The following is a 14,476-nucleotide window of genomic DNA, read 5'->3' as shown; positions in this document are numbered from 1 at the left end:
ACCAAGCTGAGCAAATCGATACCCTATGAAGTGAATTGAGGAGTGCCCCTAAATGAACTGAGATTCTAAAACTTCACCTTTATACCTCTCTTTCTTTATCAAGGGAACCCAAGCCCAGGGCTTGCACATTTATGAAATAGCGTACAAAAGACAATTTATTTAAAAGGGGGGGGGGGGGCTTTTGGCTTCTCAGAGGAACATAATGCTGCTCCCAGATAAAGTGAAATGAGATTACATAATAATAGAGAGCTTCAAGGTTTGCAAAGCACTTTATGAATACTGCTTCATTTTCTCCTCCCAACAACCCTGGGAGGTAGGTGCTATTATTATTCCCATTTGACAGATGAGAAAACAGAGGCAGATATTAAGTGATTTGCCCAGGGTCACATAGCTATTAAGCATCTAAAGTAATATTTGAACTTCAGTCTTTCTGATTCCAGGTCCAGCATTCTATCCATCTATCCACATGCTACCTTGGAGCTTTGTAAAGTTCTAAAACAGAATTTAATAAAGTACTAAGACCAAGGAGAGAGAGAGCTGGCTTGCAGTGAGAAAGATGTGAGTTCAAAGTCTACCTTTGGCACAATATAACAATAGCTAACATTCAAATAGCATTTTAAGGTTTACAAAGTACTTTATATTATTTGATCATCACAAACTCCCTGTGAGGTTGCTACTATTATTATCCCTATTTCGCCCATGGGGGAACTAAAGCTGAAAAAAGTTATATGCATTGTCCGGAGTCACACAACAGGTAAGTGTCAAAGGTGGAATTTAAACCCAAGTGTTCCTGACTCCAAGCCCAGCAATATATCCGCTATACTAGTGAATAGTGGGGCCATGGGCAAGTCATGGGCAAGCTGAAGAGCACCTGCTCTTGCACCAGTGGTGAAGAGCACCGTTGGTAGATGGAGCTTCCTCACCACAAAACATACCAATTACAATACCAATGAAATCATAGTTTGAGCTGTAAAAAGTTGGGCCAATATTGAGAGAATGTAGTATAAATAAAGGAAGTGAAGACAGGAAGCAATATGAAAATGTTGCAGCCTAGTAACAGCAAAGGATCTTGGGCTGTGTGCATATTCTTTAAAAACTGACAAATAAGCACTTTCACAAAGGAAATATTTACCAAAAATCAACAAACTATCCTATAAAAATTTACTTGAAAATTTAATCTCAGTGACATGCAAATTTGTATTCTTAGAAGAAAGTAGAATTTTTGACACACCAAAAGCAAAAAAAAAAAAAAAAGAAAGAAAAGAAACCACACACAAAAAAAACTTAACAACACACAAGCCAAAAGGTAACACTAAGTGGCAATATGTTTAGCTTATATATTTTGAATCAATTACTATTCTGTCCCAGCAAGGGACACATCAGGGATTTTAGACTGAGTCTTGGGCACTAAAAATTTTTAAAAACTTTAAAAAATCTTAAAGGTTGGAAAAACTGAATAAAGTCCAAAGGCAAACAACAGACAATACAGATTTCTGAGGAATGAAAGGGGGGTTAAGGGGCTGTGGAGACTAAGAATTAAGTACAGTTAGGTCCACACGGCTAAGTACAAGTGTAGAGAGATATAATAATTGAAGCTCTTAAAATATTTTACAAGGGACCTACTACTAATCACTTATGAAGACAGAAGAGAAAAATAATGGCCAAAAATCAGACAAACATTTTGGGGGCAAAACAACTGTTTGAGTCCCCCTTGGGCTTCAGATTCCTCATTTGTAAAGTGGGAGCTGAACTTGACCTTTAAAGAAACACTAAATGAAGACAATCAACCAGCAGGGAATCACTAGTTAGACCAGACCCTAGAACCTCAGTTTCTCTCATACTGATTCAGTCTTGGCTGTCAGGACTCCTCTCCATTGTGAAATGCCCAGCACATGGGGATTTGGTACATACTGGGTCAATTCAATTAGCTTGTTTCCCTTCCAACAGTGGATGAGTTTCTTTCTAATGGCATGCACCCTTAAGGTACTCTTTCGTGAGCTCAGATCTAGAGCAGAACACAGAAAATGTACTAAAGAGAGGGAGAAGCTGCTAAAAATAAGATCCCACTCTCAATGTCTTCTGGCTTACATAATATAGTAGCCTTGCTATTACTCACAATTCTGTCGATACACATAGCATATGGCAATGACACACGACGTGCACCTATCAGAATCCAAGGGCATCAGTGCTTCAAAGGGAAACAGCAGGTCCCGTTTCTCTACTAGATTATACAGAAATAGGCATGGGCCCAACAAGAGTGTGTTTGTGTGAACACAGGGCTCTGACTACATCAAGTTTCAAGCTGCTTTTGTCCCAATAACCAATGTCTCCACACCCAACAGAGAGTTAACCTGATGATGAGACAGCATTAGGTACATTACAGGCTTGTGGACAAATTGGTTGTTTTAGCTAATTTTGAAACCCTTGTTTTGAGCCCAAGTTGGCAGGTTAACATGATCCAGTGGCTCATTTTCACTATGAATAAATAACACAAAAGGCACAATCAGTAAGATAGAATGCTATCAGAAGGTGCATTTTGTTTCCAAGGATTCCAAGCAATCCAACCTGAGAATGTGGTTCTAAACCCTGCCCCTCTCCCATCACTCCACTTAAAACCCAGAGTTCACCGAGTTTAGAAAGGCTTATTACCATGTTGGCAACAGGGTAGAAGAGATTTTAGGCCATGATAATTTACATAGAGTAGATCATCTTCTAAGTTACAGCGGCACTGCCCTTGGTGTCAAAATCACAAATCCTGCAGGAATTCAAGTTAAATTTTCCAGGAATCTCACTGACTTGATCTTCAGTGAATCTTACACTTAAATGCTCTATGTACTTAAATGTACTAAATGTATTTAAAAACTCTTGTACTTAAAAGCAGTTCCTATTCTCCCTCCCCCCATCCAGTAGAATGTAAGTTCCTAGAGGACAGCAACCATTGCTTAATAAATTGTTGAAATGGACTGAATTCCCTGCATCTGCAGAATGAAGTATTTTACACGGAAAACTATGTCCAAGAAGAACTTTGAACCAATGTAAAGAATCACCCTCCTGATTTTTATAACTGTTTATTGGAATCATCTCAAGGGAATTTCCCCATTGTGGAATATCATGATTCCACAGCCAGCTATGTATGGGTCTCTTAGTCAACCTGTGAGTCCAAAAGAATTTAGGAATTAATCAAACATTGCCAATACATTCCTTTTTATTTTCTGTTGTCTTTTTTGGTTTGTGCTTGCTCATTTGACATAAGGTACCTTCAGTTCCATAGCAAAGGAGCTCAAAACAGTGTTGGCAAAACACCATACCATCACTGTGGAACATGGTGGAAAACATCATTTTCAAAATTTGTCACAGGAGGCTCAAAGAGGTATAGGACGTATTGTGAAATCATTCATTCCTCACTAACAGTTCAGAATTAGGATTCCCATTTTACAGACTTAGAAAATGAGCTGGAGAAAGATTTGCTCAGTATTTTTTCAGGGTAAAAGAATAAAAAGGTTAAGGAAAATATGGAAAATGAGACTACATCTTTCATTCTGTGGCATATGGTCAATGGCTAGGCTATCCTTACTGCACCCCTGATAGACTATCTGCTTTTTGCAATACTGGTTTCTCTCCCTCTTACCCTCTGTGCTCCCATTTATTCATTATTCCAAGATGATGATGATGATGATGATACCTAACATTTAGGTAGCATTATGAGATTTGCCAAATGTTTTACAGTTGATTTTATCCTTACAACAACCCCATGAAGTAAAAGTTATTATCATCTCCATTTTTTAAAATGGGGAAACTGAGACTTGGAGAGGTTAAAAGACTTGCCCAGATTTGTGTCTGAGGCAAAAATCCAATTCAGGTCTCCTTGACTCCCAGGCCAGCACTCTATCCACTATGCCACCCAAATGGACAGACCAATCTTGTCATTTTACAGTTGAGAAAACTGAGGTCTAAAGAGTCTGACTGAATTGGCCAAGGCCACAAACACAGTAAGAATCAAAGCCAGAATCAGGACCCAAATCCTCCAATTTAAAATCCAGTGTTCTCCCATCTGTTCTTCTTCTTGTTTTAATATATTTACTGAATGTTTATCACGCAGAAGCACTGTACCAGATAAATATTCCTGGTCTTCTACTGACGGTGATTCTCACTCAGAAGGTAGTACTAAAAGTCAGAATCTTGTTATTAAATGTCTTCCTGGGTTCTGAATTTAACTATGTTCTGAGTCAAAGCACTGGATCACAGATTTAGACCTTGAGGTTGTCCAGTCTCTCCCTCTCATTGCACAGATGAAAAAGCTGAGATCCAGAAACGTTCAATGTCTTTTCCAGAGTCTCACAGGTAGTGTCAAATATGCCAGTATAGCTCTGGGGTATTTAATGATGTTCTCAGCTTCTATAATGATGCACAGTTTATCTGTCCATCAAAACAGACCAGATAACAAGTGTGTTATGAAACACATTCTAGTGTCATACATAAAGTTTTCTCCTCATTGGGATCAGGTAGGAAAAACTGACAAGAGAGGAGAATTGGCTTGATCCTTAAAGATTCCTTAAAATGCTCAAAAATTCAATATTTGCAGATGACATCTTTTAGTTGTTTCAGTCGTGTCTGACTCTTGGCGACCCCATTTGGGGTTTTCCTGGCAGTGGTTAGCCATTTCCTTCTCCAGCTCATTTTACAGATGAGGAAACTGAGGCAAACAGGGTTAAGTGATTTGCCCAGCGTCACACAGCTAGTATCTGAGGCCAGATTTGAACTCAGGAAGATAAGTCTTCCTGACTCCAGGTCCAGCACTATATTCATTGTTCCACCTAGATGTCCCGGACAACATCTTGCTGTTTTCTAGAAGAACTTAGCCTCTGTACTTTCTCTGACTTTGACCCCCTACCCTGATATAGGTTTTACCATTACCAATTCCTAGCCACTATCAATACAGAACAGCTAAAGATAATGTCTCTTCCAGATGGAACTCAGGTGGCTGACAGGATAAATGCAGCTGTTGGATTTAATGAATGGATTCCAGGAAATGAGATACATCCCTGGCTCTGAGGTGGACTTTCTGCATAACCTTGGTCAAGTCATTTCATTTCTGTGCATTGTTTCACACCTGGCAAGAAGAAATGTTTTTTTTCACATTTATTCCCTCCCCAGAGAAGTGTGATGCCCAAGTTTTAATGATCCAAGGGTACTTGAAGCTTGGAGGATTAAAGGCTCTGAATAAATACCAAGAATAACCCTTTTCAAATGGTGCTCTTCCCCATGGTTGATTGTAAGCCTTTTGAGCACATGCCATATGCTATTAAAACCTCACTCCATGAAGAACCAAGCACACTGTCAGAACTCACCAAATAATAAAGAGTCCATCAGGATTTATGCAGCCCTAGAGAGCCTCCCTAGCTATTTGAAAGCTCATCTAACAAGCCCTGACAATTGAGAACTCAGCGGGTTGGTTTCCCATCAGCTTAAGTGCTCTGTCCGGCACTGAAAGCATCTTAGCATTCCCAGGTTCCGACCTCTCCTTGATAGCTGGGCACCTTCCCCACTGTTTCCTCCCCAGCCTTCAGCAAATCCTCCAGGTCAAGTGTCACTGTTTTCACCCTAGCCTGTTGGTCTCGACAAAAGAAAGAAGACTTAGGGTAAGATCCTCGGCAACCAGTCACTTCTCGGTTCTTTTATTTGCTTGCTTGTAAAACTTCCCAGATTAATGTAAAGTCTCTCCTCAATCAAGCCCTTTGTTTTCTATTCAGCAATTCTCTAACCTGTTCCTTTGTAATTACTCGTTTGCCCAGGAGTTTAGTAATCTATTGTTTAACCCTACTCTAGGATTTGTCGGCTGCTCGGTGGCAGCTTCTGGGAGTGGACAGAGACAAGACTGCAACAGGAAGCGGAGCTGCCTTTGAATTCCACCTCCCATACCCAGTAGCTGGGTGATCACCCAAAAGTCACGTAATTCTGGTGAACTGAAGACAACAACAATGGCACTTACCTCACGGGGCTGAGGAGAGGACCAGAAGAGACATGTTTATATACACATATGCATGTAAATATATTCACATATGTTGTTGTTCATCCTGCATACTCACCACCATGTGGGGAGGGGAATGGAATAAGCATTTATTAAACACCTACCATATGCCAGGTACTGTGCTAAGTACTTTACAAATATCTTGTTTGATCCTCACAACAACCCTTGGGAGGTAAGTCCTATATTATCCCCACTTCACAGTTGAGGGAGCTGAAGCAGGCAAAGGTTAAGTGACTTGTCCAAGGTCACATAGTAAGGTCCGAGACCAGATATACACACACACACATAATGTTTTGTAACCATTAGAGAATTAATATAGTCCAGACCTATGATCTCATTAACATGAACTCTGGGTGAGGAAATAATAATTAATAATAATAATAATACTCATACACATACCTACATACCTATACCTATATACATATATAAGAATAATAATTATAAATTATAATATTTTATACAAAATTGTATAAAATATTTAAAACAATGACATTTATATAGAATTAAGGCTTATAAAGCACTTCACAAATTTCTCATTTTCTCCTCACAACAACCTTGGGAGGAGATACTGTTATTATCCCCATTTTACAGATGAGGAAACTAAGAGATAAAGATAGTCATAGAGATAGAGATAAAGTGTCACAGAGCTAATAAGTATCTAAGGCCAAATTTGAACTCAGTTCTGCCTGACTCCAGGTGCAGTGCTCTATCCACTGAGCTACCTAGCTGGGGGGGGGGGGGGGGGGGAAGGAAAACTCTTAACAGGTAAGCACTAAAGTGGTCCAGACCTATGATCTCATTGGTGTAAACTCTGGGTGAGGAAATACCAACAGCAGCAACAACAACAATAATAATAGTTACTATAGTAATTGTACATATAATGTACTGTGTAGGTATATGTATGTGTGTGTATAGGTGGTGGAGTGGATAGAGTGCTGGTCCAAGAGTCAGAAAGACTCATCTTCCTAAGTTCAAATTTGGCCTCAAACACTTAGTAGTTGTGTATCCCTGGGAAAGTCACTTAACTCTGTTTGCCTCAGTTTCCTCATCTGTAAAATAAGCTGGAGAAGGAAATGGCAAACCACTCCAGTATCTCTGCCAAGGAAACCCCAAATGGGGCCACAGAGTCAGACATGACTGAAAATCACTCAATAGCATGTGTGTATTATTATGTATCATCATCATTATTATTCCTTCTATCAGCCACTATTGTCTGTGTGGCATTCCCCCATAAACTTTTCTATCCATTGGATACCATACTGAGACTTGAGACCCCCTGTCTTTGTTTCTCATGAAGCTTGGCTCCTCTGCTCAGGGAGCCTAAGGAATGTTCAGGTATCTTTGTTCACAAAGTTTCAACCCCATAGCTCATTAACACCCAAGGCTGCTGCATATATATACATCCTTACCCCACCCTTCCCACCTTGGAGTTGACCTAAGTGTACAAGGGGCAATAGCATAATAGCACAAAACATAAACAATTCCTTCCACAGAGTCCACAAGCCCCTCAAGCCAATGTTCTTGCCACCCCCTGCTTCCCTCTTATTGGCCTCCCACATCTGCTAAATACCACCCCCTCCTCTTCCAATGGCCACCATATTCAAGAAGAACAAGAAATGCTATGTAACATTTGCTAGGGACAAGCCAGAAACTTGTTAAATTTTTCCAAATACGATTTAGAAAAAAGTGTAAGAACAAAGCACAGCCTCAAACTGGAAGTCAATGAGGCAAGTGGCTTAAAAAGTACAGGGGAAATGATGAACTAAGGAGCTAGGTGACCTAAGCCGGAATCCCCGTTTTGCCTCTGACTAGTTATTTGACATGGGTGCGTCATAGCTCTGGGCCTTCAGTTTCTTCATCTGCAACACGAGAGGCCTAGACCAGGGAATCTCTAAGGTCCCTTCAGCTCCAAAGATATCACTGCTGCTAACACCGAGCATGAAAACAACTTTATCTAAGGAGCAGTATGATATAATAGAGACAGCTGGCCTTAAAGCAAGAAAAACCTAGGTTCCAGTTTAGCCTCTTAAATAATAACAATGACAATAGCTAACATTTATTGAGAGCTAAGGGCTTTACAATTACTATCCTACTTGATCCCTACAACACTCCTGGATGGTAGGTACTATTATTATTCCCACTATACAGAAGAGGAAACTGAGATAGGCAGAGGTTAAGTGACTTGTCCAGGGTCACATGGCCAGGAAATGTCTGTGGCCACATTTGAACTCGGGTCTCCCTGATTCCCAGACCTAGCACTCCATCCACTGCATCACTAGCTGCCCTACACTAGCTGTGTGGCCCTAGATAAATCACTTAACCTCTCGGTGCTCTGGACAATTCTCTAAGACCATAAGTTGCAGAGAAGGCATTGCCCTACATGGTGAGAAGTGATTTCCTTAGCTGTTGCTGTTGTTCAGTAAATTCAGTTGTGTCTGACTCTTTGTGACCCCATTTGGGGTTTTCTTGGCAAAGATACTGGAGTAGGCTGCCATTTCTTTCTCCAGTTCATTTTACAGATAAGGAAACTGAGGCTAACAGGGTTAAGTGACTTGCCTAAGGTTACATGACTAGTAAGTATACGAGGCTGGATTTGAACTCATGGAAATGAGTCTTCCTTACCCTAGGCATGGCACTCTATCCACTGAGCCCCGTAGCTGCCCCTTCTTTAACTGAGAGTTGTCTATTTCAGTGAAATCACACATCTATTCCCCATTTATATTGGATATTACATATGTTTACCTACATCAACTAGGTGGAATGTGATAACTGAATGAGCCAGGGACATACAACTAGAGTAGACATATATGTGTTTCAGAGGAAATATTCGCAACCATTTATTTTGTACCACGAAGAAACCCTCTGGAAGCAGGAACCATTAAGAAGCCCTTAAAATGAGTATCTGTGGCCCAGATAATCTTTAGAAGGACATTCTGAAAGAATGAATCCAAAGAAAGGTACTAAGACCTCTTCCAGGGCTTTCACTCATTCATTTCGATTATGACCCAGCAGATTTCACACAACAGATTAAAAAGTCCTAAGACCTCTCTTACCTGGCAAAGAAAGATGTTGCCGCCGAGGTACCCGGGGGAGTTTCACTGGCAGCGCAGGGGCTCTGTGAGGCCGGAAAGCTGTACATGGAGGGTTTGTCTGCATTGTAGCGGTTCAGGGCAGCTTCTGTCAGTCCCTCTCGTCCAGGTTCAGTCATCAGCTGGGAAATCTAACAACAGAAAGAGGGATGGGGCTCATTAGACAGAGCACCTCCTTCCTTCCTCCACTCTTGTCACCTCTTTGGGTGCGGGCAGTGAGGCAGGGCCGGTGGGAACCAGAAAATGGGAGTGGGGGGGAATGAGAAGAGAGAGTCGCATTCCCCCCCCCATGTGTGTTCAGTTATGTGAATGTGCCCATAGCTTCTAGGGGGCTATTTGGTAGCACTTTCGCTGGGATGCCAACCTCATTTTCATTAAAAGTAATGGAATAAAATTACCCCCTGACATTCTAAGTTTCAATTACATCTGCGGTCTTCCTTCCATTTGGAGGAGAAAGCACAAACCATTTTCCCTACACTCTTTCACAACACACCGGAGGCATGGTGACATTAACCAAAGCTTATTTCTTACAGGGTATGGACACAAACACTCTAGAGTGCAAGCCTGGGACCCAAAGAGAAAAAAAAACACCCACAATTTTATAAAGGAAGAAGGTAAGTTGGAGGATGAAGAACAGGAAGAATTCGACAAAATATTTGTTGCTGCTAATGGAAATCAGCAAATCTGGTGTTAGTAGGGAAAGCCCCAAGAACATTGTCAATCTTCCCATCCACATGCTTCTTTTCATAACATACCCCCAAAAATCCAAGGGAGAAAAATTCTGCCTTTAGCTGGGGCCAAGTGGGAAATGTACCATATTAGTTCTCTTGGCAACTGAAGTGATTTTTTTTTAACCAATTCAATTGCCCAGAATTTTCTTGCAGGGTTTCAATAGTTTAAATGAGCTTCTTTGTCCAAATGACACATTAAGATAACTTATTTCTTCTTTCTTTGCACTATCCTACATTTAGAAACTGAAATCTCTGTGGAAGGCATAAGATAACCTCCTGTCTACATTTGCCTTGATTCTCTCTGTGTGCCTCCTTTGATTAAAAAAGAAAAAACAAACAAACTCCCTATTTCCATGTGTAAATGTGGTACCTTATGGAAAGATCCATTTTAGGAAGTACTAATCACAGTGAGTAAGCATTTAAGTGCTCACTGTGTGCTAAGCACCAATCCGGGTGTGTAAGTACAATAAAGCCTCAGCCAGAGTCTAAGACAAAAGGCCATTTACATAGGACCTTACTTTAGAAACTTTAGCCCACAAGACAAAGAGGAAAATCTGTCCAATGAAAAAGGGAAATTCAGTCCAATAAAAAGTCTTAGACCTGTAAAATCCCCTTAAGGGCTGAAGAGAAAAATCAGCTGGTGTTTCTAATTGCCCAGACAACACAAATGGGATAAGGGGCAAATTAGAAACAGATTTTGCCCTGTTAACTGAGCAGGCCAGAAGGCCAGCCAAGGAATCCCATTTGCTAATCTTCTCGCATAGCGTCATTTGTACTTTTCATCATTAACAGAGTAGTCATTACTCTGGGCCTTGCTGCCCCGAAATCTTGCTCTTCATGCTTCTATTTTGAGAGACTCGGCATCACCGAAATGCAATCCTGCTAGCAATCACTTTGCAATTCCCTCGTATTCAGCCCACTGTAAAGAGACCCAATCCAAGTTACAGAAACAGGAGAGCAAGGAGGGATACAGAGTCAGCTCCCTGTGGGATAACCAAAGTGTGTTCTCTTGGAAAGACATTCCTTATGCTCTAAGAGCCCTGAGTACCATGGATGGCTACAGTCTGTGTCACAACATTTCTGTGGCTTTCCCTTTTATCCTTGGAGTGGGGTCTTTTGCCTAGCTTCAGAAGAGAAGCATGTTCCATGCAAGTAAAGGTGAGACAGACAGATGGTGGCAGTTACTAGTTGGGGAACATGGCTTTGGCCTTATGATTAAAATGTATTTATGAAGAATCCAGCTAAGCACCATACTATGAGAAAGACGTAAGATCTGACTCTGACATCTAGTAACTTTATCATCTGAGAAATGGGGTTGATAAGACTCACCTTGCCTATATCATTGAGTTGTTTTGAAATCAAAGGATGTCATTAATCAATCAGTAAGTATTTATTAATCATCTTCTTTGTGCTAGGCATTGTTCTAGGTCCGAGATTCAAAGAAGCAGTCCCTGTCTTCATGGAGCTCACATCCTACCCAAGGAGACAACTTGGACTTGTCAAGACATTAGGATACACCCTGTCTTCCAGAGGTAAGGCCCACCCCTAGTGGGGAGACCCAAGGCAGTGTGGGGAGACCTCAATACTTATACCAATGGCAACACAGTGAGCTGTAGTCTTTACAATGAGGGGTAACAGCACAATGTGACAAGTTTGGTTCACAGCAGAACTTCACAACTGGAACATGGATACTTGTCTGAGATCAGAGAACACCTGGTGCTGGTCAAAGAAATATAATAATTACGTGATTTTGCCAGAGGGCGAGATCATCCAGAGGGTGAACACAAAGGACTGTTGTTATGCCAAGCTCAGGGCACAGCTTGCTTGCTGGGTCTTAGCTCTAGAAAACAGGGTGTCTCCTAATATCTTGACACTAATATAAAAATATCTACAAAAAATGAATATAAGGTAATGGGGGCAACAACAACTAGCTGGATAAGGAACAGTCTCAGGTAGAAGGTGCTATATGTGCTGAGCTCTGAAGGATACTAACAGCTGTAAGCAGCAGAAGTCAGGCAGGAGTTCTTTCCAGGTACAGGGGACAGTCGGTGGAAAAGCTTGGAGAAGGAAATGAATTGTCATGTGTGAGGAATGGCAAGAAGGCTAGTCTGGTTGGGCTGCGAAGTATGTGAAAGAGAGTAATATATAATAACATTGGAAAAGTAGTTAGAGCTAAGTAGGTTTGAATAGCAGGCACATATATGGGGAAGTACTTTAGATACTACAAAGCACTACACAAAATGTAATGATAATAGCTGGCAGTATAGCATTTTAAGATTTACAAAGCACTGTAATGCATTTCAGAGGATTCAGGCTTAGAAGGGACTTCATAGACCATTGCAAGAGAAATAATGGCCTATAGGATAGAATGCTAGACTTGGAGTCAAGGAAAACCTGGGTTCAAAGCCCTACTTCAGGGAGGATAGGGAAGTCACTTAACTTTTCTAACAGTCATTCAGTCGTTTTCCAGCTGTGTCCAACTCTTCATGACCCCATTTGGGGTTTTCTTGGCAGAGATACTGAAGTGGTTTGCCATTTCCTTCTCCAGCTCATTTGACAGAGGAAGAAACTGATGCAACCAGGGTGAAATGACTTGCCCAGGGTCACACAGCTAGTAAGTGTCTGAGGCCAGATTTGAACTCAGGAAGAGGAGTCTTCCTGATTCCAAGGCCAATGCTCTATCCACTGTACCACCTTGCTGCTCAGTTGATGTGTTAGTTTAGGTTTATTTAGTTTTTAGTTTTATCTATCCACCGTTCTGAATGTTGGTTTCTTCATCAGTAAAATGGGGATAATACCTCCAGCATCTATAGCATGCTCAATGGGGGAGCCCTTCTAGTCATGTTTCATGCTCTCCTGCTTGCCCTCCTTTTGGAAAAAGTGCAGTGAAAGTGTGATGTCTGTTACCCTGAAGTGTCTTTTATGGGCTGCCCTACCCATACTGTCCTGCCTGGGAGCTAACAGGTCAACATACTAGGTGAGAATGTGATGAGAAAACATGTTCAGTGTCAGTAAATGTCCTGGCCCTGAGAATACTCACTCTCTATGTGCCCCTCACCTGTCCTAAGGCAATGTTTGTATTAGGAATTCTTGGACCCTGGCCATCCCAGATCTTCTAGACCTTCATGCCTTAGAGTCACGGAAGAGCTTAGAACTCAGAAGTCATCACAGGACTTCAACGAGGTCACCAAAACTTAACACCAGGGCCACATGGAGGTCAGCCTTCCTGTTCAGAAGCTGAATGGTAAATACAGCTATAAGAACTAACACAAGCCACCTCTTGTGCTCATTATAAAAATCTGTTCCCTTCCCCTCTGTGTCCTATAATATTTAGAGTCTGGACCAGCTTTTCCCCCCTGTGTTGTATATCTGTGCATTTCTTCCTGAGCCAGCACCAGGTAATAGGTCAGCTGCTTTGTATCCCTTTTCTATCTATCTACATATAGGAATGAAGCTACCTAGAAGCTGGTGCTGAGTAGACCAGGTTCCCAGGAGTAGCTGCTACTAATCAGGGCTGATCTCAGCTTAGTCCAGGGACTCACCTTTGAGGGCATGTTCTGAGACCCTTCTCCAACAGAAGCAGCAGCCAAGGAAGTAGCCTCACATGCATGGAGGAGATGGAATTTCTGTACTTATTCAACAGACAGAAGTGAAATAATGAGGCAGTCTGAGGGGTGGTAGAAAGGGAGGGCATTTTAAGGATAAGGAAATGCTTTGATGGAAACTCAGGAGGATGGGTAGGATGAACAGATGAATGTCACTATCAAGAAGTAATGAGTAGAGGATATGGCATAAAGAAGTAGATTTGGTGCTAAAGGAAATGGGTTCAAATTCTGTCACTTACTACTACCTATATGTCTTTGGGTAAATCATTTTACCCCTCTCACTGGTCCTCAGCCTCTTAATTTTTAAGCTGAGAGAGTGGTTTTGATGACTTCTGGTGTTCTTCTTCTACTCTAAACCTATGATCTTATGACCCTAAAAATGCTATAATTCTACGGCTTAGGGAAAAGGAAGACCACAGGGCAAGGAGCTGAAGAGGCCCAGAGCCCATGGTTGTTTGTAATATAAGAGGAGGTTTAGTTCCTGAAATAAGACCATGGCTTTCCTCAAGGAAATTAAGGGAAAAACTAAAGTTTAATTACAACTACAGAAGTGAGAGACTAAAACAAACATATAGGAATCCCCTTGAATTTCCCAGAACAAGTGGGGAGTTGGAAAGAAAGTTTCACACTCAGAAAAATGGCTCTGGGCAGATCATCATCTTATTCAGAGAGCAGACCACTTCAGTACTGGTGGTGAATCTCAAAGGCTCTTGTGTCTGGTGCCTTCTTAAGGGAGCATGTAAAAAAAAGACAGGGCTGTCTGATTCTGATTCAGAGCCAAGGGAAAAGGAAATTAATTTTACACCACTTCTCTGGGGAAGGCACTATTGGTGATACCCTGCAGCCTGCTTATACACCAACCATGTAGCTTTCCATTACCCTTGGGTCATCAACAATTTTGATTCTTTTAAGATAACAGTGTTCCATGATACACAGCTATTGCTCCCTCCCCTTCTCTCTCTCTCTCTCTCTCACAACACACACACACACACACACACACACACACACACACACACACACACA

At 41.4% G+C, this 14,476-nt stretch overlaps 1 protein-coding gene across 1 annotated transcript in view; it reads right to left on the bottom strand.

Moving 5' to 3' along the window:
• The window catches only part of LOC114049740 (kinesin-like protein KIF26B), a 605,544-nt gene that overhangs the window by 301,159 nt on the left and 289,909 nt on the right, over positions 1 to 14,476 (bottom strand). The window contains exon 4 of the mRNA XM_027871128.1: positions 9,082 to 9,248. Within this exon, the coding sequence (XP_027726929.1) occupies positions 9,082 to 9,248 (167 nt within the window). The remainder of the gene's footprint in view (positions 1 to 9,081; positions 9,249 to 14,476) is intronic.

Source organism: Vombatus ursinus, unplaced genomic scaffold (genome assembly GCF_900497805.2).
Source record: "Vombatus ursinus unplaced genomic scaffold, bare-nosed wombat genome assembly UNPS02014798.1, whole genome shotgun sequence".
NCBI classification, from domain to species: Eukaryota; Metazoa; Chordata; class Mammalia; order Diprotodontia; family Vombatidae; genus Vombatus; species Vombatus ursinus.
This window is presented reverse-complemented; position numbering and strand designations above follow the sequence as displayed.